This window comes from Rhopilema esculentum, chromosome 5, assembly GCF_057945365.1.
Source record: "Rhopilema esculentum isolate cy_ngs chromosome 5, ASM5794536v1, whole genome shotgun sequence".
Lineage (NCBI taxonomy): Eukaryota > Metazoa > Cnidaria > Scyphozoa > Rhizostomeae > Rhizostomatidae > Rhopilema > Rhopilema esculentum.
In genome coordinates this window covers 2878466-2900335 of record NC_142819.1, presented here as the reverse complement: position 1 = coordinate 2900335, position 21870 = coordinate 2878466, and the positions used below count along the sequence as shown (strand labels likewise).

Sequence of the window (21870 nt, the reverse complement as noted above, 5' to 3'; positions counted from 1 at the left end):
GAACGATTTATATTCTGCTGGGCTGTACCGACAAAACTTTGTGAAGCATAAGGCTTTACTAGAACATTTAACTTAGCGCTACGAGAACCGTTGAACAATTTAAAGGTAAGAAAACTACCCACCTGTCTGCAAAATAGATTCTGTGCACGATTGTCAAGGCGAATAGAAAATTGTCTGTATGATGTAGGCAATAGAAATTACGTCAATCAAATTAACTCTTTTTTACAGGTTTCCAAAGCAAGCTATCATATCAGGTTGTTCTGTCTGTGTTCTTTGAAAGTATCTTTAGTCCGAACAGGGTACACCTTAAAAACGAAGTTTCGAAACCACAAAGTTTCTCAACAGGTCCTAAATCGTTGCTGTCTCAATAAAAAACTGAAGCAGCATTAAAATGCATAAGCATTTCAAATTCACTTAAAAATCATCAAAATCTAGCAAGGGAACACAACTGAGTAGTATTTTGTGTGATTTTCAGCTTTAAAATGTTAGCGGCAGTCTTTAAACACATGTTTTGAAAGTAATTTCGGCTTACATGTTAATATGCATTCTAAAAAGCGTTTTGTTCTATGAAATAACCGTAGTGGCTCATACTACGCTCGCGAAAGCACACATGCCTTACACTATTCACGTACGAACTCAAACGGACGAGAAGGACAGCCTACCTTTCTTCAGCTCTTCTTCAATTTTCTGTTCCTTCTTCTTCCTTCTACTTTCTTATTTTCCTCTTCTTTTTCTGTTGTTGTTGTTCTTCTTCCGCTGCATCCTTTTTTCTTTAACCTCTTCTGCCTTATCCTCTTCATTTTCCTTCCTCCTTTCCATCCTCTTCCTTTTTCTTCATACTTCCTCTTCAATCCTTCTTTTTCCTTGTCTTCTTTTTTTTGTTCTTATTTTCCTCTTCTTTTTCTGTTGTTGTTCTTCTTCTTCCGCTACATCCTTTTTTCTTGTACCTCTTCTGCTTTATCCTCTTCATTTTCCTTCCTCCTTTCCATCCTCTTCCTTTTTCTTCATACTTCCTCTTCAATCCCCCTTCTACCTTGTCTTCTTTTTCTTGTTCTTATTTTCCTCTTCTTTTTCTGTTGTTGTTGTTCTTCTTCCGCTGCATCCTTTTTTCTTTAACCTCTTCTGCCTTATCCTCTTCATCCTCTTCCTTTTTCTTTATACATCCTCTTCAATCCCTCTTCTTTCTTGTCTTCTTTTTCTTGTTCTTATTTTCCTCTTCTTTTTTCCCTCTACTTCCTCTTATCTTCATTCTCTAGTCCTTCACCTTATCTTCTTCCTCTACTTCTTCCTCGTATTCTCTTCCTCTACATTTTCCTTTTTTCGCTGATTCCTCTTCGCCCTCGTACTCTTCGTTCTGATTTCCTCTTCTTCAACTCTATCCTTCATCATTTTGATTTTCTCTTCATTCTTTTTTCACCTCGCTCGATTCACAGCAATCGGCATTTTGTTATTCCGGAGATGCTTTATTTTTGCAGGTGTCGATGTCATCGTCTATCCTTACGGGCAACATGAATCTTTTCCTTCATTATTGTCTCTTTGCGTAAAATTGTGTAGAGGGGTAACATGCTTGCAGGGTCCTGCTGCTGCTGTTGTTATTGTTGGGGCTACAGAGGTTTGGAGACTAAAGAGACGACATCATCTGCTTCCACACGATCTTTTTGGCGAGTAGAATGCTCTCATAAAGAGGCTTACCTCCCCTTGCTAATTCATCTGATCCTAGAGGTCACCCTCTTTTGAGTTTATAGAGGTTCGTTCATAGATCTCTTTACATAAAATAAAAGGAACGAACTCACCGCTTGTGAATTCAAATTAATAAACAAATCTTTCATTTCTCCATCTCAATTTCATCCCTCGATCCTCACTAACTGAAAATCACACCCCATAACAAAACTAACATCAACTAAATTTTTTCGATGGATATGAGTTAATGTGCAGTGCAGTTAGAAACAACAAATAGTATTTAAATACGTTAAAACAATGGTAATTATGTGTGAACAATAAAAGGACGTGAAAATGCATATTTACAGAATTCTAATGAGAATGGTTCACCACAATTTTCCTATTTTAAGCATCTCATCAAAAAAGTATGATTGAGGTTTTTAAGGGTTTCGCTATATATCTACGACAATCTCTGATAATCCTATTGAATAGCAACATAATGTTTTCATGTGGAAATGAATCTTTGCAAAACTTTGGTATACGCTTCGGCACAACCAATCTGTACTAGTGTATTGACAAAATATTAAGCAACTCAGCATAAAAATGCAATACATTCTGAACTGCTTGCATGAACTTCTAGCAAACATCTAAAATAGTAACGGATCATGTGGTGTCAGTTCAATTGTTAAGTTGAATTGCGAAAGACAGAAGATCTCTTGAAAGCACCCAGCACAGAACAGAGAACAGAGACTGAATATTATTAATATCATTATTAATATTAATATATGTATTACGTTTTTAATATTATCTACAGTTTGGTGTAATACGTAGAAATTCCGCCTGATTGCTAGTTGCTAAGTTAGAGCTGACATGTAAAGTTGGCGACTACTGATGATAAAAAAATAAGCTTTGCTGCTACTTGGAATATAAACGTGTAGTATTTAAAAACAGCATAAAAGAGGAGGTTGGGTGTGCTCAGGTCTTTCTGTATTCATGTCACAAGCAGCGTTGAACATTCATTACTTACTGCTTAAGGGATACCAAAAAGCATAGTAGCCCAACACCCAGCTGCATTAGTGCATCTACACTTTCAATATAACAGCAACTTATAGAAAACCTGTTTGCCAATGTCTTATTTAGAGGCAATCTAGCGTCTGCAAGCGCTGAGAATGCTACAGGGGTTGATTCAGCCGATACTTTTCAAAACAAAGGCTTGAATTGTGTGACTTTTCGTGCCAAATATAGGAACGAATTATTCCAATATTTATTTTCTTAGATTGTTTTAAGTAGCCATTCATTAATTTTTGGACCGTTAACCTACATACGTGTTTAAAGCTTTAATTTACAATGAAAACATTCCTAAAAAGTTTCAATTTACTTTCATTCCGAGGTGTGGCGCATTCTTACGGTCGGCCCGCATGGCTCGCAGCTCTTCATTTCTCTTCTTTTGCTCAATAGTTCTTCTTTGTCTTTCCATTCTCTTCTTTTCTTTAAGAATATTTGCTGCTTCTTCAGAGAGATCATCCAGTACTTCTTCGTCCCAACCCGAGGAATTTTCAACCCACGTGCCAAGCTCAGACTGAGAAAAAAGGAATGAAAAAACAAAACGTAGCACGATAACTCAATTGGAATATCGGATACCATTTCAAAGCAACCGGGAAATATTGAACCAAGTTATGTTTTGCAAAACGTAAGCCAGATCGTTTTACAGAGGAAAAACTAGCATTGCTTTTCAACGTGAGGCAATCAGTAGAATCATTGCGTAACAGTTCGTTTGTAAAATTGGACATCTGCTGTGCAAGTAATTGGCTTTGTCTGCAATTTACATGCTTTTAAAATAAACAAGTTAAAATCATAGGACAATTGAAAATATTTGATTGTAAACAGTCAAATGATGTAAACAATTTTCTCGTGATTAGTGGCGAACCAAAACATTTTGTAATGATTAACTGATATTTTATGAATTTACTACTGTAAACAACAAATATAATTGTGAAATGAAATTGCTTGCTGCATTATAAAAAACAGGCTGCTTCAAAACATATATTCATATGTTGAAAAACACAGGATCGAAACGATAGATCTCACTGTCATTTGTATAATTTGTTTTATCTATTCATCCATCAAAGCTACGATATATTTTAGGAAAAAAACAAAAAAATTGATAAAGAAGGGATAAAGCTCTCATATGCCGATTCATCTCTTCTTAGCTAGGAAACAAAGCCTCTATGCCTCCTTTTAAACTTTTGCATATATTAGATGCTTATTTTTGTAATTGTGTAACTCTAAGCATCGTTATAAATCCTTCAATTTGTCTATCAATCAGAAAAGGGAGTTTCTTTTAGATTTAAATATTTGAGTTAGTATTCCTAAATATAAAATAAATAGAGAGGTAGCAGAAATTTTACTATATACAACAGTATGGAACTAACTTATTGAAAAATACAGGATAAATACTATAAAAGAATTAAAAAACAAACAACAACATCAACTATTACATTACAATAACAAAGGAGTTGTATGTAAGGGGATTTTTAAAGGGTTTTGAAAAGCTAACGGTAAATTGAGAAACATCAACCTATTTTTAAAGATGAATGGTATCACTGGCCAATTCCTTCAAAGTTTTTAGTACAATTTACACAGCTGTTGGTAACAGGAAAGCATAAAACTTTTGATGGAAATAGACATGGTACCATTTTACAAATATATATTTATAACTTTCACAGTAATGTACAATAAACCCTTTAGTTAAAAGCACACCTCATCCAATCTGTTCTTTTGTAAGAAGAAGATGGGCACTAAGGATTCAGTCATGATGATAATAAAGATTTCAAAATTTATACCCACCTTCATTAAGTAGAAACTAATACTTTTATCTTTAACAAAGCTTACATCAATCTGATTATCCAACAGTCTGGCACCGTTTGCAAGAAATATCTAAAAACTACCCCTGTCAATAAGCAACTTGCTTGAGTGAGTACCATCTATAAAGTCCAAAATATAATGAATACCCTGAGGGATTGGAGATATTCACAACTAAACCTCTCAAAAAGTTATGCAACTGCATTAATAGTACAACATATTGGGAGTGTAAACTGTCTAAGCTTACCTGAACTTCAAAACTTGTTCCACTGACTTGCAAACGATTAGAGGATAACATGGCTTTCTGATCTGGAGGATTACTAGGTGAGACTTTGAGCTATGATAAATTGTACAAAATACTATAGCAACTGTAAAACAATTATTGGATATAGGCTGAGCTATTAACAATAAAATTTTGACTAATAACTAGAAGCTTCCAAAAGGTAGCTTCTAGGACAAGAAAAGAAGAAAGATATTCTGAAATTCAGAACAATATATAATATAAATAGTTGATATGCTTGAAGACATTAAACATGTTATCCTGAACCCATAAAATTCCTGGATTTTAAAAAAGTATATAAATATATGTAGTAAATATAGAAAACAGATTATTTGAAGACAATATATCTTGTGAACATTTTTGCATCAAAGAAATCCTCACTATTATGCATTTTTTGCAAAACTGCTTTATATTTATGCTTTAATAGCAACCAACTGCAAAAAATAACTGCATAATATTTTTGTTAAATGATAGAAGAGCTTTCAATGTGCCATGCAAGCAAAACAATTTTCTGCCTGAGAGCAACATATTCACATCAACTTCAAACTTTGTCTAAAGCAAGTGATTAGATGGTTATGAAATTTCATGAAATTAGCTCTAATATTGACTTTAGATTTACTTTACATTGAAACCAATCAATGATGAACTATAATCCCTATACTTTTCCCTATTTTTACCAAATGCCAATATGTTGCTTTGTAGTTTCATGACAAACAGAAAAGAAAATATCATATTACTAACCATTCTTGGCCGTGTTAATTTTGGTTCCATATCTTCAAATAGATTCATACTGTCTAAATTTTCTTTAGTATCTTCTGCACTGGTAGGCTCTTTCCAGTCACTCCAGTCCACAAGAACACTATTCCCTCCAGCCTATAAAACAAACCAAACAACATTTAAAATATACTCTTGTATGGAGTAAAAATCAACAAATTTTCCCAAGCTGCTTTTCATACACACTTCACAAAAAAACATTAAATTTAAGATCCAAAAATGAAGCTCAAGGAGTTTTAGACTGAAAAAGAGCATAGGTTCCAAATATTGATTGGCTGAGAGGTTGAAACACTTCATACTAACTGACTTATAAGAATTCAAGAAAGATGTAGTGTTTTCCTCTAGCAGCTAAGACTTAAGATTGTAAAGATCTTTAAATAACTTTGTAAAGGAAAGTTTACATTTGTTAATTATGTTGTGGATTAATTCTTTTAACATTTTATTATTATTATTCCCTCCTATTAAATATTAGAAAGGTTTTGAATTTCCAATTTAAAGCCTTGGCACCTAATGATCACAGAAAATTCTTTACTGAATACAACAGCAGTCGTTTTTACAAATTGATCAAAGAATTGATTTTCCAAAAAATTTTAGGTCATCTTTCTGCACATTTCAAATTTTTTTTGTAAATGTTGGTAAAAACATGCAAAAAGGCCTAAATCTAGCTCCAAGGCATGTTTATTGCAATATTACTGAATTTTGATTTGGTCAATATAGAAAAGAGAATTTAAGTCTCTCAGCCAGTCAGGATTTTGGAACCTTTGTTGAAATAATTATTTTTGACAGAAGCAAATAACAAGCAAAAGTTAATTGTGTGAGTTGGCCAAAAACAACCATCCAAAATTCACACCAAGAGACAAAAATTCATCTTTTGTGAAGCTGCAAATGTTGGAAAAACCACCAGGGTCAGGGTTGAGATGCCCCAAATTTATTAAACCTATTTGTGAATTGATGTCATTTCTTTCAATTTCTCCATCTACTGACCTGTCTTGGGTCTCAGAATTGAAATTGTCATGTTGAATTTAGTTAATATTGACAGGATGGTATTCATGTAGCTTTTGCCAGAGATATCAGGCATGGAATAACAATTTCTCATTGGTTTGCTAATGTTTATTGGCCTATATTGGGCATGAGATTTACATGGAATCCACCCTGGCAATACTGGGAACTTTCACTTGTTTGAAATGTTCAGATGTGAATTTTTGTTTTGAAAATCTAGAAATCATTAGAAAGTTATTTCTAATGATGTGACTTGAAATTGATGACACCGTGAAATTTTTTAATTTCAACATGAATATTCAAATTTTCTGATTCATTCTTGGCAATATAGAGATAAAAATTTATTAATGCTTATTTGGAACATTGCAAAGAATACCTTGAAATTTAATAAATCATACATCATAAAAACATAAACAAATACAGATGGAAGAATGTACATGTGAATTAATTGATATATATTTATGGTGTGATCATTTTGCACCTTCATTAATATTCTACGGACTGACCATGCAAAACTGTGCTTTTTCAGGATTCTAGGACTTAGGATTTTGCTCATTTAAGACCCTTATCAGTGAATATATGGACAAGGATGGTGTAAATTTTTACATAAGATTACACCGCGCCAGGAAATTGGGAAGTAAAAACTGATAAGTTACAGAAAACTTCAGAGAAAACGCAAAGATGAAAACGGTTTTCTTGATTAAAATTTACAAAAAATAGAAACTATTACCTCATTATTAGACCCGAAGTTGCCATAGTCTTTGTTTTTGCTGTTTGTTCCAACTGAAATGATTTCTATCGGCTTATCTTCGTCACATTTTTCTGCAATTTTCTTTTTTCTAAACAAAATGCGACATAGAAAACTCAAAATTCCTTTGATCAGGCCTAAAACTCGATAAAAAGGACCTAAACTAAACACGTTCATTTTGCTCTTCAAATTGCTAGCTTTCCTCTTGGCCTAATTGATCCCTTTTCGTGCAGTAGTTGCTGCTGTCTCTAAGGGCACATGGAAACAAGAGAGAAATGTGATTATTGCAGGAGATTGTGTTCTTGTGTGAATGAAGAAAAGGTCACAAGGCAGGCTGCTCGACGGGCTCCAAGGAGTTCTTGCGGCGAAAAGTCGATAAAAGTGTAGCAAATATGAAACACCGCAATACGCCGAGAATAAACAACAATAAATACACGTAAATCAGCGAAGGCTAATATTTCGCCCCGGCATACGGGGTTTCATCAGAGCAAAAGTTAACGGGCTAAAAATTTACACATTTAGAAGAGACGATGGTGGTGTCGGATTGGTTGATTTGTCTATTTTTTTGTTGATAATGTCTCGTCTGTGTTCGTTAAATCTGTCTTTCAGTCGTCTGCTTGTTTGTCTGATGTATTGGCAGATGAGTAAAGAATGTTAATAGAGTTGCAGTTCAGCCTTTGTTTTATGTCGTAGTTTTTGTCAGTGTTAGTAAAGTTAAAAAAAGTAGTACTGTCTGTGATGTAGACAAATTTGGTGTTGCAGAACACTTCTGTAGCCCAGAACATACCATCAATGACCTTACTGTAACACTACTACTGAAACTCAACGACAAACGAGAGAGTGTCCAACGAACCAAAGAGCAATACCTCATTGGCCTAACAAACACTCTTACACCGAACGGCGTGAACAGAACCACTGACCGTTAACCTTACAGCAACATTATCATTATTTCATATTATAATACTTCATCCCATTACGTGTATTATTATTGTTTATTCTCGGCGTATTTCGGTGTTTCTTATTTGCTACATTGTGTTCTTGCCCGGTTTCTGCCCTTTGTCTCTGATGTTTCTACTGAAAAGTTGGAGTTCCAGCGGCCGATTTGTAGTTCTACCGAGGGAAATGTAAATTTGATATTTTCATTTCTGCATATTCTTGCGGACTTTCACCAAGTTTAAGGCATAAACAAGGGGGCACTTGGGGCACGTACCCGCACTGCTCAAAAACTAAAGTAAAATGCCCCTTTGGAGCTTATCGAGCTGCCTTTTTTGCCAACCGCATAACCAAAAAGTGCTCTTGAGATGCTTAGGTTCTCTACGAAATGAGCAAATAGAGTGGGAGGGGGTGACCTTCTTGGGCCATGATCTAACATCGCCACAAAAATGTTTCTGCTCGCTTCTTCCACAAAAAGCCTCGTCTTGTCCTTTTGCTACAGGGCCCCCGAAACCTCTCGCTGGCACAGCTCACAACTAAGCCAGAAAATGAGAACGATATTATTGTAGCCAGGCTTTCAAAAACAGCCTTTATCAAGTTTCCTAGATTCTATGTTAGGGCGCCCCTTGAAATCTTTGTTAGGGTGCCACTTTAAACAGGCGCCCCCTCACTATGATAATGCTTCCTATGTCCATGGTATAAGGGGAGTTGCCTGAACAGTGGCGGAAATCGAGAATTTTTCTGGGATGGAGGCAAAGAAATTTAATGAACCGACAAAATTTTGCGCCTATTTCTAGGTCCTGTCTAAGTGTTCATTCTTCCACATATTATTTTTCTTAAAATTTCCAAGGCTCCTAATAGCTACGGTAGAAATTACTCGGTGTGGCCACGTTGAGAGGAATGACCAGGACATTGTTCAATAAGCATAGTTTCGCAGTGTCCTAAAAACTATCTTAGGTAGAAAACCGGGTGCTAGGTAGAAAAAATACGAAAACCAATACAAAACTTTGTTACAGTTGCATGCCTTTAGTGATATCAGAAAGGTGCTATTGAATTGGTTATTAACAACAAAAGTGTCATTTTATTACTTTATTAAAAGGTGCGAAAACAGGAACAAGAAAACCGTAAAGAAACTTTGGATTTCTAAATATTCAATAGCATCGCAAAATGATAACTTTTTTCTAGACTGACATTTTAAAGGTCATTGGATGGATGGCACTCTTACCGCAATGGGATAATTTGTATGGACAAGGCCTTGCTACTGACAAGGGTATGCTATTTTTAAGATATTCTCGACCTAGGGTAGTCAATTAACATGTTTTGGCTTAAAACTTGACAAAACATTTACAATTCCATTTATATAAACACTGTTTATTTTAGGTGAACCTTTTTTTTCTTAAAATGGATGCACTCAAAAGTAGGGTAAATGCTGCAGAATTTCTCTGATAGGGGGCGTTAAATGTAAGCTTCACTACAAGGCAACTCAATTTTATCTTTTCAACTAGATATCATAAATCCTGAACTGGCAGCTCTGCAAAGTTCTTACGTCTTTTCATACAGAAAACCCCACATATTTCATTAGTTCAACAAGTACCGTTCTAAATAGAGAAGGATCTATCTAATATCTATCTAAAACCGTTCATTCAAACCAGATGCCTTAAAATGTAGATCGCAGATATTTGATCAAATCATTCACGTTTCCGAATTCATTTTTCATCAGCAGTTGCTTTCTTTGGATGTTTCTTCTTTTGTTTCCCAACCTTTTCTTGTTTTTTAGAAGAGGGGCCTGTAGCCTTGGCATTTACTGTCTTGGATTCTGCAGATTTTTTCGGTTTTTTCCTGCACAAGAATAGCGCATAATTTTTAACAGCTGTACAATAGTATTTGCTCTACAATATTTAAAAGTTTTGAATACAATAGAAGAATTCAAGCACTTTAATAAAAGAAGAATAAATTTCAATTGTGTACCTTTTGACTAATATTATTCGAAAACGTCAAATTCCTAAATTGCTTTTCTCAGGCATTAAACATCTTGGATGGGCTTTTGGCAAGTTAAAAGGTTTACAAATATCTGACGGAAGCCTGAATTCTCCTATTGGAGGGGGGGGGGGGTAGGGGTTGGGATGAGCCCTCATGCCATGAAAATTAGTGTACTTATTAATTTCATTAATAATCATAGTAAATATCATTACAGCATTACTATCGAAAATATCCCTCTAAGATTAGTTGATCATATAAATTAATGTTCAACTGTTCAAAATATTTTGAAATATGTGGCTTACAGCACAAGAAAACATGTACATCTTAGTATGGCACATACTGATAAGAAACGTTTAACATCTGATCATCTATTTGCCTGCGTCAATCGTTTCAAGCGAATAAATCATATCGTCATTATGCAAACAAAAGCATTGTAAAAAAGTTTAGAATTTGTAGGAAATGTTGACAAACATAGAAAATTTTGACCTATGAATTTTCAAGAAACTCAAAATTACCTGGCTTTGTCAATCCTTGTGAGCGATGCAATGCTCTCCCTCTCCACAGGAATTTTCTTCAACTTTCGTTTTACAGCCCTTAAAAAAGCAATTACCAAGTTTTTACAAAGAATGCAACACTAAACTGCAGTTAATAAGGAACAAAGAAAACACAGCTAAAGGACAAAATGAGATTCGCAGGAAAGAGGCCTCGTATTCAGTCAACTCTCTCTTTGGTGTGAATTTCCCGCCATGTTGGGATTATTTCGCTAATTCCTTTGGTTTATTTCAGGAATGGATACCCATGTAAAACATGACTCTCAAATTGCAAACCAACAATTTCATAATACCTTCGAACCAACTTCTGACTACCATATTAAATATAGACAACCTTATCACGTTTCACACAGGCATATTTTTTATAAATGATTCCGATTAGATAGCGTTCCGCGAAATACAGTCTATGAATACAAAACAGCTCACCTGTTAGGATTTTTTAGTTCAGAGATCCACGTAGGAATTTCGCAACCCGAGGCTGCCATAACGTTTGATATGCTACATAAAACAAACAATGTGTCATTCAAAATTTTACTGATTTCTTTTTTAAATCCATTGAAATACTAAAATCTAATAAAAATCGATATTCTTCCTTATCTAAATTAGATTTTACTAATTTTACAAATCTTGTGTTGCGGCTTACAACGGGCATATAAGGATTGCAAGAGGACTTTGTCCTTTTTTTGTTTCTTTGAGCTGCAACTTCCTGGAGAAAGATCCCTGGCTGTGTGCAAACATATCACTTTAGGGGCCCTTCACTCTATACGTATTAACCCATTTTGACTTTCATCGCAACCGCTAAAAAACTATGTTTTGGTAAAATCGTTCATGCGAGAAAGGTTCGGCTCACTTTTTCAACAAAGGTTGTAATTTTAAACCAAGAGAGTTTAAATTCGCCCAGGGTTGAAAGTTTTAAATCATCATAAAGCTCAACCAGAGTTTACCTTCTAAGAGTCTACGCTTAGACTTCAGATGCTCCATGTGGTGGCCAAAATGAGATGCAGTAGTCTTCATTAGAAGAACTTTATAAGAATCACAAGAATGAGAAGGACACTGCGTAGGACATTAAGCCAGCGCTTTCTTGTTAAGTTTTGTTTCCACCCTTCGGGAAACAGCACCTTTACCAACAACCACCCGCCTAACAGCGTTTCGTGCGTAGGCTGACTCGACAAACTACATAAATATTCAGTCATTTTTAAAGCTGAAATTAAACTTCTACTGCAAGTTAGACTGACCAACAAAGACGAGGAATTTTCGAAACTTCAAGACACTTAAAAAGTATAAGAAATAATTCACAAAAAAGAGATGCTCTTTAGTATAACTGGCTAATCGATGACACTCATAAACTACTGAGCTTGTAAACCGAGAGAAAATAAATTAGTTTTCGCACCTTTTGATGTTAACGACGTCATCTTCTGTGAAAAACGTAATAGCTGTTCCGGGCCTACCAGCTCTCCCTGTTCGTCCTGGGAGGGAAACAAACGAGAGCAAAATTTTAAGACAAAAAAAAATACGTATTAATCGAGAAATCTTGCACAAGCATTTATTTTGCAAACTTAATACAACAATCTACTAAGTCAATGGAAGTATCTTCACAAGCGTGAAGCACGAAATTGCAACTTAGAACTGTACTGTTCTATACACCAAAGCATAATCTTTTTAAAATAAGAAGGAATATTATTTACTCTCTCACGGAATGTTTTTCGATGTTCTTAATCGTCAGCTTATACCTCTACATCCTCTGCATTTCATGTTTTAAGCATGAAAGGGCCTTTTGATTTTTTTAATGATGCATCCCCATTGAAAGTCTTATTTCAATACATAAAAACGTACCTATCCGGTGAATATAACTGACAGCCGATGACGGAAAGTCATAATTGACAACCAGGTTGACTCCTTTGAAATCGATACCACGCCCCATAAGATCAGTGGCAATCAGAACCCATATCTGCGAAAAAAAGAAAGAATATTTCTAAAATTCTGGATAGGCTACTGAAAGCCTATTTACAAATACTGTTTGCAACAGTGGGGTATCTTATATAGAAAATAAAATACAAGGAGCACAAATCCAGCAAAGCGTGATGTGATTGTTCTCTGCAAAAGATAGAAATAATCTTCATTTTATGGATGGATGAATTTAAGATGATGAGGTTGAGATTTTTTCTCTAGCGTGGTATAATCAAGTTAATAAAAAGGAATACGGTATGTCTATATGAACCAGGAAAATTCAAATTCGTTTACTAGCCTTGCCAGTTCTGAAACTTTTCACTATGTTATCCCTCTGTAAAAAAAGAAATAAAGTTTGAATAAAATTAAAGACTGGAGCTGTCGGGCTGGTTCAATTCTCAATCTTGACCAAACAGGCATTAAACGCAAACCTTAGAAAACAGATAATAACAGACGTTAAATTAACTTCTATCGACTAGAAAAATGTGTGTGTGTATCAAAAGCTTGGTTGCTGGATACTGGCCTCAGAAAGAGGCGACTGTTTACTTGATTGTTTTAAACAACCTGCATGGAAAATTTTTAGATACTACTGGAATAATTTCCAACCGACGAAATGACACATTGATCGTGTAACTGAAATTGCTCCTATCAACTAGGTACAAAATACATAAACGGAGGCAAAAGTAATTTTAATGAAGAGGGGCACTTATATGTCGACTGTTACTAAACTAAAGACCTGTTAGTCAGTAGAATGTTAACGCTGAATTCATCATAATCAATGAGTCGAATGCAATACCTGCGCTTGAGTTCTGTCAGCATGAATCACATCCACGTTGATACCATCGTAAATCAGCTCATTAAAGAGCTCCTTCGCCCTCTCTTTGCTCTGCACAAACACCAAAATCGGAGGCAGAAATCCCTGTGAATGACAAGATATTGACTCTTAAGGCTGATTTCAACGAGGCGAATTTCGCAGCGAATTCGCGGCGAAGTCGCTGAAGAAGAGATCAAGGCATGCGCAGTTTTGATTTTTGATTTCGCAGCACCTAATAACGAGTCGAAGCATGGTAAATTTGCTTGATTTGTAAGAAGACAGTCTTGGAACATTCACCATGTGTGCAGTTCTGAAAATGGGCGCCTTGAAGTTGAGTTTTGGGGGAAATCAATATATTCTTTCGCAGCGAATTCGCAGTCCCGTGGAAATCAAAAGACAATTTCGAAGAGAATTCGCAACGAATTCGATGCGAAATTCGCCTCGTGGAAATCACCCTTTACAAAGATTAATACTGACTCCTAGAACAGTTAAGAAGTTATCTAATTTGCCATAAAATCAGATATAGAAGCGGTATAACACTGGACCAGTAATCTATTCTTCCGTATCCCATTCATTAAACCTATAAATCCTATAAATGAGCATCTACCTATAAACACATATGCTCTCCCACAGAAAGACTTCTATCTATCAAAAAACCAAAATAAGGAGAGACTACGATCATATAACTCCTTCTACCTTCTGTAGTAAGTCGCGCATAGCCAGTAGTTTACCACTCTCTTGTCCTACAAATTTGAGTTCTTGTTTCACAGTTTCTGTTGCTGCATTTCTAAAGGAATAGAAAGGACAGGTTTATCCTCAATCAGACAAAGACCTACCAAAGGCGTGATTTAAATTATTGTATCATCGATTTAGGATCAGCAGCAGTCACACAGAATTTGCTTAAACCAACAAGAATATACCTTCGGAAAGCATTTTTTAGTTTAATTCAGAAATTCTGTTAAAGATTCTGAAAACAGACAACAAGCATTTTCTTTGTAACGAGAATGACAATAATTTGTGAATAAATCAAAAAAAAGTTGTGCATTTTGTTTTCGGTGCCAGGGATGTGTGGATATAGATGCATCGTTATATTACATCCACTTATCTTTAATACATAATATTAATTATATGAATTTCTGGTCAAGATAACAAACGTACTTCAAGTTCTTCTATCATTTTGAGGTAATGATGAGTCGCAGAAAATATATTCATGCAATAATTAGGAAGTCCTTGCAATTTTCTTATTCCCAGCCTTCTACCAAAATTTGACTAACATCTCTTTGTACTTTGTTATTCTTAATTTTACACCGGTTAAGACTTAGAAAATGATTCAATAAGATGCCTTCAAGTGGTTTTTCATAATTGATTATCTCGATCTCGTAAAGATGGCTTGTTCTGTCTCATGTAAAGCAAAACATCGTTTTCACCTGTAGCTAATCGTGTGGGCGTTTTTGTACTGTTTCATAAACTATCTTTCTACAATTCGCCAGGTGCTGCTTAGGCAATGAATGAAAATCAAATCTCGTTTTCTTGCTCAAAAGCTATTTAGCTAATGCTGCCAAAACTCAATCAAAGGTTTCCGAGGGGGTATTGATTTACTCTTAAACCTGAAAATGGCTTTGAAAAAAGCAAACATTCTATAAAATATTGGCTAAAAGCTTTTTCGTCTGACACTTCTCAGATCATAAAACGTCAGAATTAGGGTCCGAAAGAACACGATGGAAAATATATGCCCAGTTGTGGATCGAAATAGGCCAATCAGAAAAATGAAAGCACAAGACTATACCGGGTATATATTTCCCATGCTCTGAGGAGTGTCAGACAAAAAAGATTTTAGCCAGCTAATATGTTATAGAACGTTTGCTTTTTCGAAAGCCATTTTCAAGTTCTGTACCGCCAAAAAAGCTGTTTACACTTAAATTGGGGGTCATTAATTAATAAGTAAGTACATGATGTCAATTATACATGAAATTTAAGAACCTTTAATCAATACCTGACGCCAACAACAACCCGTACGAAATTATCTAAATGCAACTGGCACCACTGTTCCACGTCATTAGCAAGTGTGGCACTGAAAAGCGCCCTTTTGATCTTTGGATTGTCGCAGGCGCGAAAGATCGTGGCAATCTAGAATAAATGGAACATTACTGAATTACGAATAAACCATATGTAAAATTTAATGTTATTCTAATTTGAAGTAAATATGTTTAATGTAATGGTCATACTCACAGGGTTGCTATGTATTTCAATGCTCCCTGTCGCATCGTCTTGTATTTTGTTTGTTTATAAAACTTTATGAGAATATCAAACAACTATTTGCAGCTTAAAACACAGAAGTTATTTGAGAATAACGCGAGAAAGCGGAAAGGTTACTGAATAAAGTTATTGTTTCTCTTACTACATAGAGTACTTACTTGATCCCTGAATCCTGCAACACCATCCTCAAAAAGTTTATCACCCTCGTCAAGAACAAGCCATTCAACTCTGCAAGTAACAGGAAGTTTGCAATAGTACTTTTGAAAAGAAGTAATATATATGGAATAGATAAATGCTAGATTTCTGACAAAACTTTTATAGATTCAAGGCCAGAATTCTGAGGTTATCAGAAGAAGGCAGATTAAACCTACTAAAACAAAAAAATAATAATATCACAAGAATGCAGAGTAAACCTACTGAAACAAAAAAATAATATTATGAAAGGTCTCAGAAAAGGCCCATTTTATAAAACTATCCATGATTCAACTTCGTTCACTGAAAAATGTTCAGAAGCTCGTACCCTTTAACAAAATGACATTCTGTACTTTAACTACCAGTTAATAAACTATTAAACAGACAACTTATAAAAAATACTTGTCTAGACTGATTCCAGGTGGATCTTTGGAGAGAAGGTAAACAAGGCGATTTGGAGTTGCAACGAGAATATCTGAAAATACATAGTGACGTCATTTATAAGCAATCTACTGCATACTTTGCTACTTAAACGATAAGATGTTGGTAATTTATGAAAGAACATTATACATACACTGGATTACATATTTTATTTGTTTCTCAGCATCTCTTTACCTTTTGGCATATTTAAAATAGAATGTGGTTACATCATTTAGCAAACCTTCGGTCAAGAACATCATAGTTTGATTTTTCATGTTATGACAAGTTTGGTTAAAACAGCTTTAAGCAATCACCCAAAATTATAACTTTTTTTGTACTTACGTTATACTTAAGAAGTATTGAAAACTCCTGTGAATCTATTGTCAATTCAAATGTACATTAGCTTTCCAACGCACTTTAAAAAAGGTTCACACTCCTGTGAATCTATTCTTCAAATGTACATGAGCATTACATGAAAGGAATTGCCCTTGATAATTTTTATATTCTCAAGTTTCTAAATCATTTATTCTTTAGCGTTTCTTTAACTATTGACGAATATCGAATATAGGGAACGTCTTTAGCTAACTGTCGGTCAAGATTCCTACTGTCTAATATTTCATTCAGGGGAATCACAGAGGTTTCACAGGTCCTAGGGCAAAAGCGAAAGGTGAGGCCCCTTGCGAGCGGAGCAAGGAGAAAACTTTTTGCGCCCACGACCTCCAGATTCGCTTAAAATGTATTTCTGGTAACGCATTTTTTCCAGTCGTTTCAAAGGTTGTACAATTTTTAGGCATACTTATTCAACGTTTGATTACTCCCATTCTTAAAAAGGAATTCGTTAAAATGGAAATAGAATAAGGCACCTTAGGCTTTTAGGCCCTGGGGCAATTTGCCCCCTTGAAAACAGCTTTAATCAAGCAATCAAAGTACTAACGCAATACATCGAAAGTTTTTAACACTCTTGTAAATCTATAATCATTTCACTTCAAACATACATAAGTTTTACATAAAAGAATAGCTCTTTATAATCACAGTTACTCTGCCAAAAGCATTTGAATATAAATTATACCTCAGAAGAGTTTCTAAATATACCAAATATGACGTCACATACCGTATCGAGCATCCGATGTTTTGGTGAAATTTCCCGATGCAGCTTTTGACTTTGTTAACAAATGAATACGGAACCCTTTCCCAGAACCCAAACGATTGAATTCACGGTATATCTGAAGAAAAAAATTCAGAAACTTGCAAAGAATGAAACTTATTATTCATTTAAATCCAAGCATACTATCGTTAAGTGATTATTTCAGCAAAATTGTCAATACTCTTCCTTATTTCTAGAAAGTTGTTCATTTTTACAATTTGAAGTAAAATTCTCGCAAAAATGTTGGGATACCTGGCTGGCAAGTTCTCTAGTTGGTGAGATCACTACAGCTCTAGATCCACCTCGTTTTGGTTTCTGAAAAAAAGGTTTGTTATATTGATGCACGCCGATACCAATGTATAAAGGTAAATATTAATTGAGGAGAAGCTACCAATAAAATACACTTCCGATAAAGACACTTCTAAACAATTGACAAATAATTGTTAAAATTGTCGTTCTTGCAGTCAAAGCCTTGGAACGTGGACTGTAGATCCAGGAGTCTTGGGTTTGAGTCCCAGGCTGGAACATACTTTTAATCAGAGCAAGGGAGATTTGCCTGCTCTCTGTAATCCCAGGCTTAGGAATCACGAAGTGTTTCACATCGAGAGGAATGACCAGGCTTCTGTTCGACGATCATAGCTTCTCTGTGTCCTAAAATCTACTTACGATAGCTTGGAATTGACGTGTACGAAACAAATACATAAATATTAAAAAAGCCTCTAGGCATCTTTGTACACGTAGTTCGTGTATGATCAGTGTTTAAAAATGCAGACTCTATTGCAAGCTCTTCAACTTCTTAAAAATTAAGTTAAGCTTCTCAAGCTGATAGTTGAGAGTTTTATATTAATTCAAATTACTGCAGCATAAAATGTCCCATTGGGTGCTTGTACTCTTGGGTTGTGCCCTTTTGAGGTTATTGTTGCGTTAGGCTCTAAAGTTTCTGTTAGTTTAGTAACCAGCCACTTTTCTTTGTATTTTTCGTGTCAGAGAATTGTCTCATTAGATTTGACAGCTTATTACCCCTAATCGGTGAGTTTATTTATTGATCTTTATACTATTGTTGGCAACAAACCGTACCGAAAAAACCATGCTACCATGCTACTGTCGAGATCAGTATTACTATTAATGCTTTGCTTCATTGTGTCGTGTTTTATGAATTCATCTTTCCATTGTAGTTAAATACTTACAAATCAGATGGTATCAACTACACAAAAAATTTGCTATCATTGAAGCTTAAAGAAAACAAAATTACTGTAAGGAATAGAAAATAAAATGATGATTAATGCAGACCTGCAAAGATTGTAATAATGGAACAATGAAGGCGAGAGTTTTTCCAGATCCTGTTGGTGCACATGCAAGAACTTCACGTTGCTGAAACAAAAGGGTATATATAAATACAGAAATCAAATGCAGGAACTAGCCTTTACCATTCCTGTAACTACACTCAAGCAACTGTAAAAACCATAGATACACCCTTCAAGGATTCTTGGTGAAATAGGAAATCCAATCAGATTGCATTTGCCATTTATCAGGAATGAGTAGCAAATACATGGTAACATTATTTTAATAAATACAATTAATTAAAAGTGACAAAAATTTGCGTGAAAATTGTAAAAAATTTCAAACAAATTGATGAATTTAAGATAGTCACAAAAACTTTCGCCCTTTTAGCTTGCAGGGGGCCTCATCTTCCAGTTTGCCCCAAGGCCTCTAAAACCTCTTGTCTGCCCTGACCCTGAGCAGTATTTCATGCTCTTTTCGAAGTGGAATTTGGTACCAGAATATTCTTAAGGGTTTCGTTTAAAGGTTAAGGATCTAGTTTTATTTGATATTCTCTGGTATAAATACTATTTATAGAGAAATAAGCATAACAGGTAATTGTTTTGTCTGAAAAACTGTGCCTCCAATAAAAAAATTCAAATGAAGAATGCAAATTAGAAAAGCCATGAAAGTTTTCAGGTAGTCAATACGTTGGCAAGAAAAGCTTACTTTCAGCATTAATGGTATTGCCTGCATTTGAACTGGTGTTGGTTGGCCATATCCTGAGTCAGTTACATTTTGTAGAATATAATTGGGAGTCTTGAATCTATAAATAAATGAAAAATATCAAAATATACGTTTTAGGATGGTGTGTCTTTAAACTACATTCACATATCAGATGTACACAAGCATACTTTGATGAGGAATTCTAACCACATTATCTGCACTGACACTCAAAGCCAATGATACTTTGGCAGGAAGTTAGTGTTCTTTTTTTGATACAAAAATGCCTTCTTTTAAAGAAAGAGTGTTATGGTAGATAGAATCATCAAACAAAATTTACACAGATAACTTGCACATAGAAAAATTAGGAATCTTTTGCTTGTACCTTTCTCCAAGCTCATCAAATGTTGTAAATGGATCTGGTACATCTGTTCCCCGAATACTAATACCATGTTGATTTCTTAATCTGTTCACCTACGATTGATAATTAGAGATGGGGGTACAATGTGTAAATGGCTTACATTATGCCTCATGTACAGCAACAATATGAATAGCCATTATGACAATGATAATAGACACATGTGGGCTAGTAAATTATGATGTTGTAAATTACAGTTATTTCAGGGATCTTATTTAAGGTGCAAAAAAATCAGAGCAATTTAGGGAAATTTTTCCTATCTGCAGGTTATTAATACATCAATGGAATATCTGACTCTAGAAAACTGGATGCATATAAGACGATGGATGCTACATAAAAAGATGGGATGGGATGCAGAGACAGAAGCAAACTCCAAAATCAGACAGAATTAACCTAAATATAGTATCAATACATACCTTTTCCTTCCTTATGTCTTCATCTTTTTCTGTTACCACTGAGGCTGATCCTTTCTTTTTCTTTTTCTTATCTTTTGTTGGGCCGTCATCTTTTTCATTAGAGTCATTACCTATTGGTTAATGTTTAAACACATAAGACAATTTGTAATGTTATCATTTTATACATAAGAGAGGGCTTTTGTTTGTTTAACTTGGTGTTAACAAATAAATTAGGGTTTTGCTAATGAATGTAATTAACAGTAAACTCCTTATAACTTGAACCCCCCTATAACTTAAACACTTGCTATCACAAACCATTTCATTGGTCCCTTGGAGGTTAAAGTTTCTATTGAGCATAAAAAACTGATTTTTGGTACTAAAACTTTATGATTTTAAAACATTGATTAAAAATCTTTGATTAAAACATTGAATAATAGTTGCGCTGCGGTGCTGCTTATTGACTAACAAAAGAGCTGCGGTATCGCTTATTGACTAACAAAAGGACTTATCGCCTTTGATGGTTGCATTGTGTTCCATAAATAGTTATAAGAAAAGAACCTTTTGTATACTTTTGCTACGTGTTTTTCAGGTGTTTAGAACATTGTTTGTGTGTCTTGGTGTTTTTCAGCTTTTATGTTGGATGCTACTATTAAATTGTGTTCACTGCTATTCGCTATTTTTTACTGTGATCTCAACTTAAAGGCAAAACGGATCACTGGACTACTTATACACTTCCTCAAAGATACAACATATTAAAAAATTACCATTGACTATCTTCCTTTTCTTGACTTTCTTTGCATTTTCTTCAGTATGATTTTGATTATTTTCTGCACCAGGTGATTTCTCATCAGTGCCAAAAAAGTCTAGGGCACTTTTTATAGCATTAATATGAGTTTCTTTGGTCTCTGTCAGGTTCTTTACAAGAATAGAAAAAAGTATATTTTTCCTGTCCCATATATCACAGATAGAAATACACACATATTGTAATAACATTGACAGTTTAAAATGTAGAAACACTATCTATTCTTTACTTGGTATGTTTTCAGTGCGCACATGAAAAGATCAGTGAATTGATTTACTTGACTGTATTAATAGTCAATAATAAAATGTATCACAAAGATAACATGTCGCTTTGTCTCTTATTTGTAGCTATATTTCATAAACAAGATCCATGCTTGAACATGTTTTTGAACAAACAGAAACTTCGAAATTAAGTAAAGAAACTTCATAACCTGAATCTGTGTAAAGGGGAAAATGTCTAGTTAATTTCTTATGGCCTAAAGGTAGCTTGATCTATAATTCTACCTGGATAGTGGGTTTTGTAAAAGCATCTTGTTTGCAGCTAAATTGAGCCCCTGATGCCAGTTTCTTAAAAATATCGTGAACGTCCACCATCTTGATTCTTCACGAGTAGTGTTGTTGATGTTGAATTGAAGCCATGCGATAAGATTGCTCCTTCGCAGCAATCAACAAACTAAAGCGCAGCTCCACAAGGGGGATATGTTATTGTTTGGC

General features: G+C 34.8%; 2 protein-coding genes across 2 annotated transcripts; both read right to left on the bottom strand.

Annotated features, from left to right (window-relative positions):
- Positions 1–2414: 2414 nt before the first annotated feature.
- Positions 2415–7571, bottom strand: LOC135689908 (uncharacterized). The gene is made up of 4 exons (XM_089108500.1): positions 7305–7571; positions 5543–5674; positions 4769–4858; positions 2415–3238 (listed from the first exon to the last, which is right to left on the bottom strand). The coding sequence occupies exons 1-4, from the start codon at positions 7497–7499 to the stop codon at positions 3029–3031; spliced, it is 627 nt and encodes a 208-aa protein (XP_088964626.1). The 5' UTR covers positions 7500–7571; the 3' UTR covers positions 2415–3028.
- A 1690-nt stretch (positions 7572–9261) lies between these two features.
- Positions 9262–21810, bottom strand: LOC135689775 (putative ATP-dependent RNA helicase DDX52). The gene is made up of 19 exons (XM_065207117.2): positions 21661–21810; positions 21120–21270; positions 20377–20486; positions 19928–20016; positions 19549–19645; positions 18850–18930; positions 17812–17874; positions 17527–17638; positions 16398–16470; positions 15962–16031; positions 15541–15674; positions 14244–14334; positions 13530–13652; positions 13032–13067; positions 12620–12734; positions 12177–12252; positions 11213–11284; positions 10751–10828; positions 9262–10094 (listed from the first exon to the last, which is right to left on the bottom strand). Exons 1-19 carry the CDS (start codon positions 21748–21750, stop codon positions 9962–9964), a joined length of 1794 nt encoding a protein of 597 aa, XP_065063189.2. The 5' UTR covers positions 21751–21810; the 3' UTR covers positions 9262–9961.
- Positions 21811–21870: the final 60 nt, after the last annotated feature.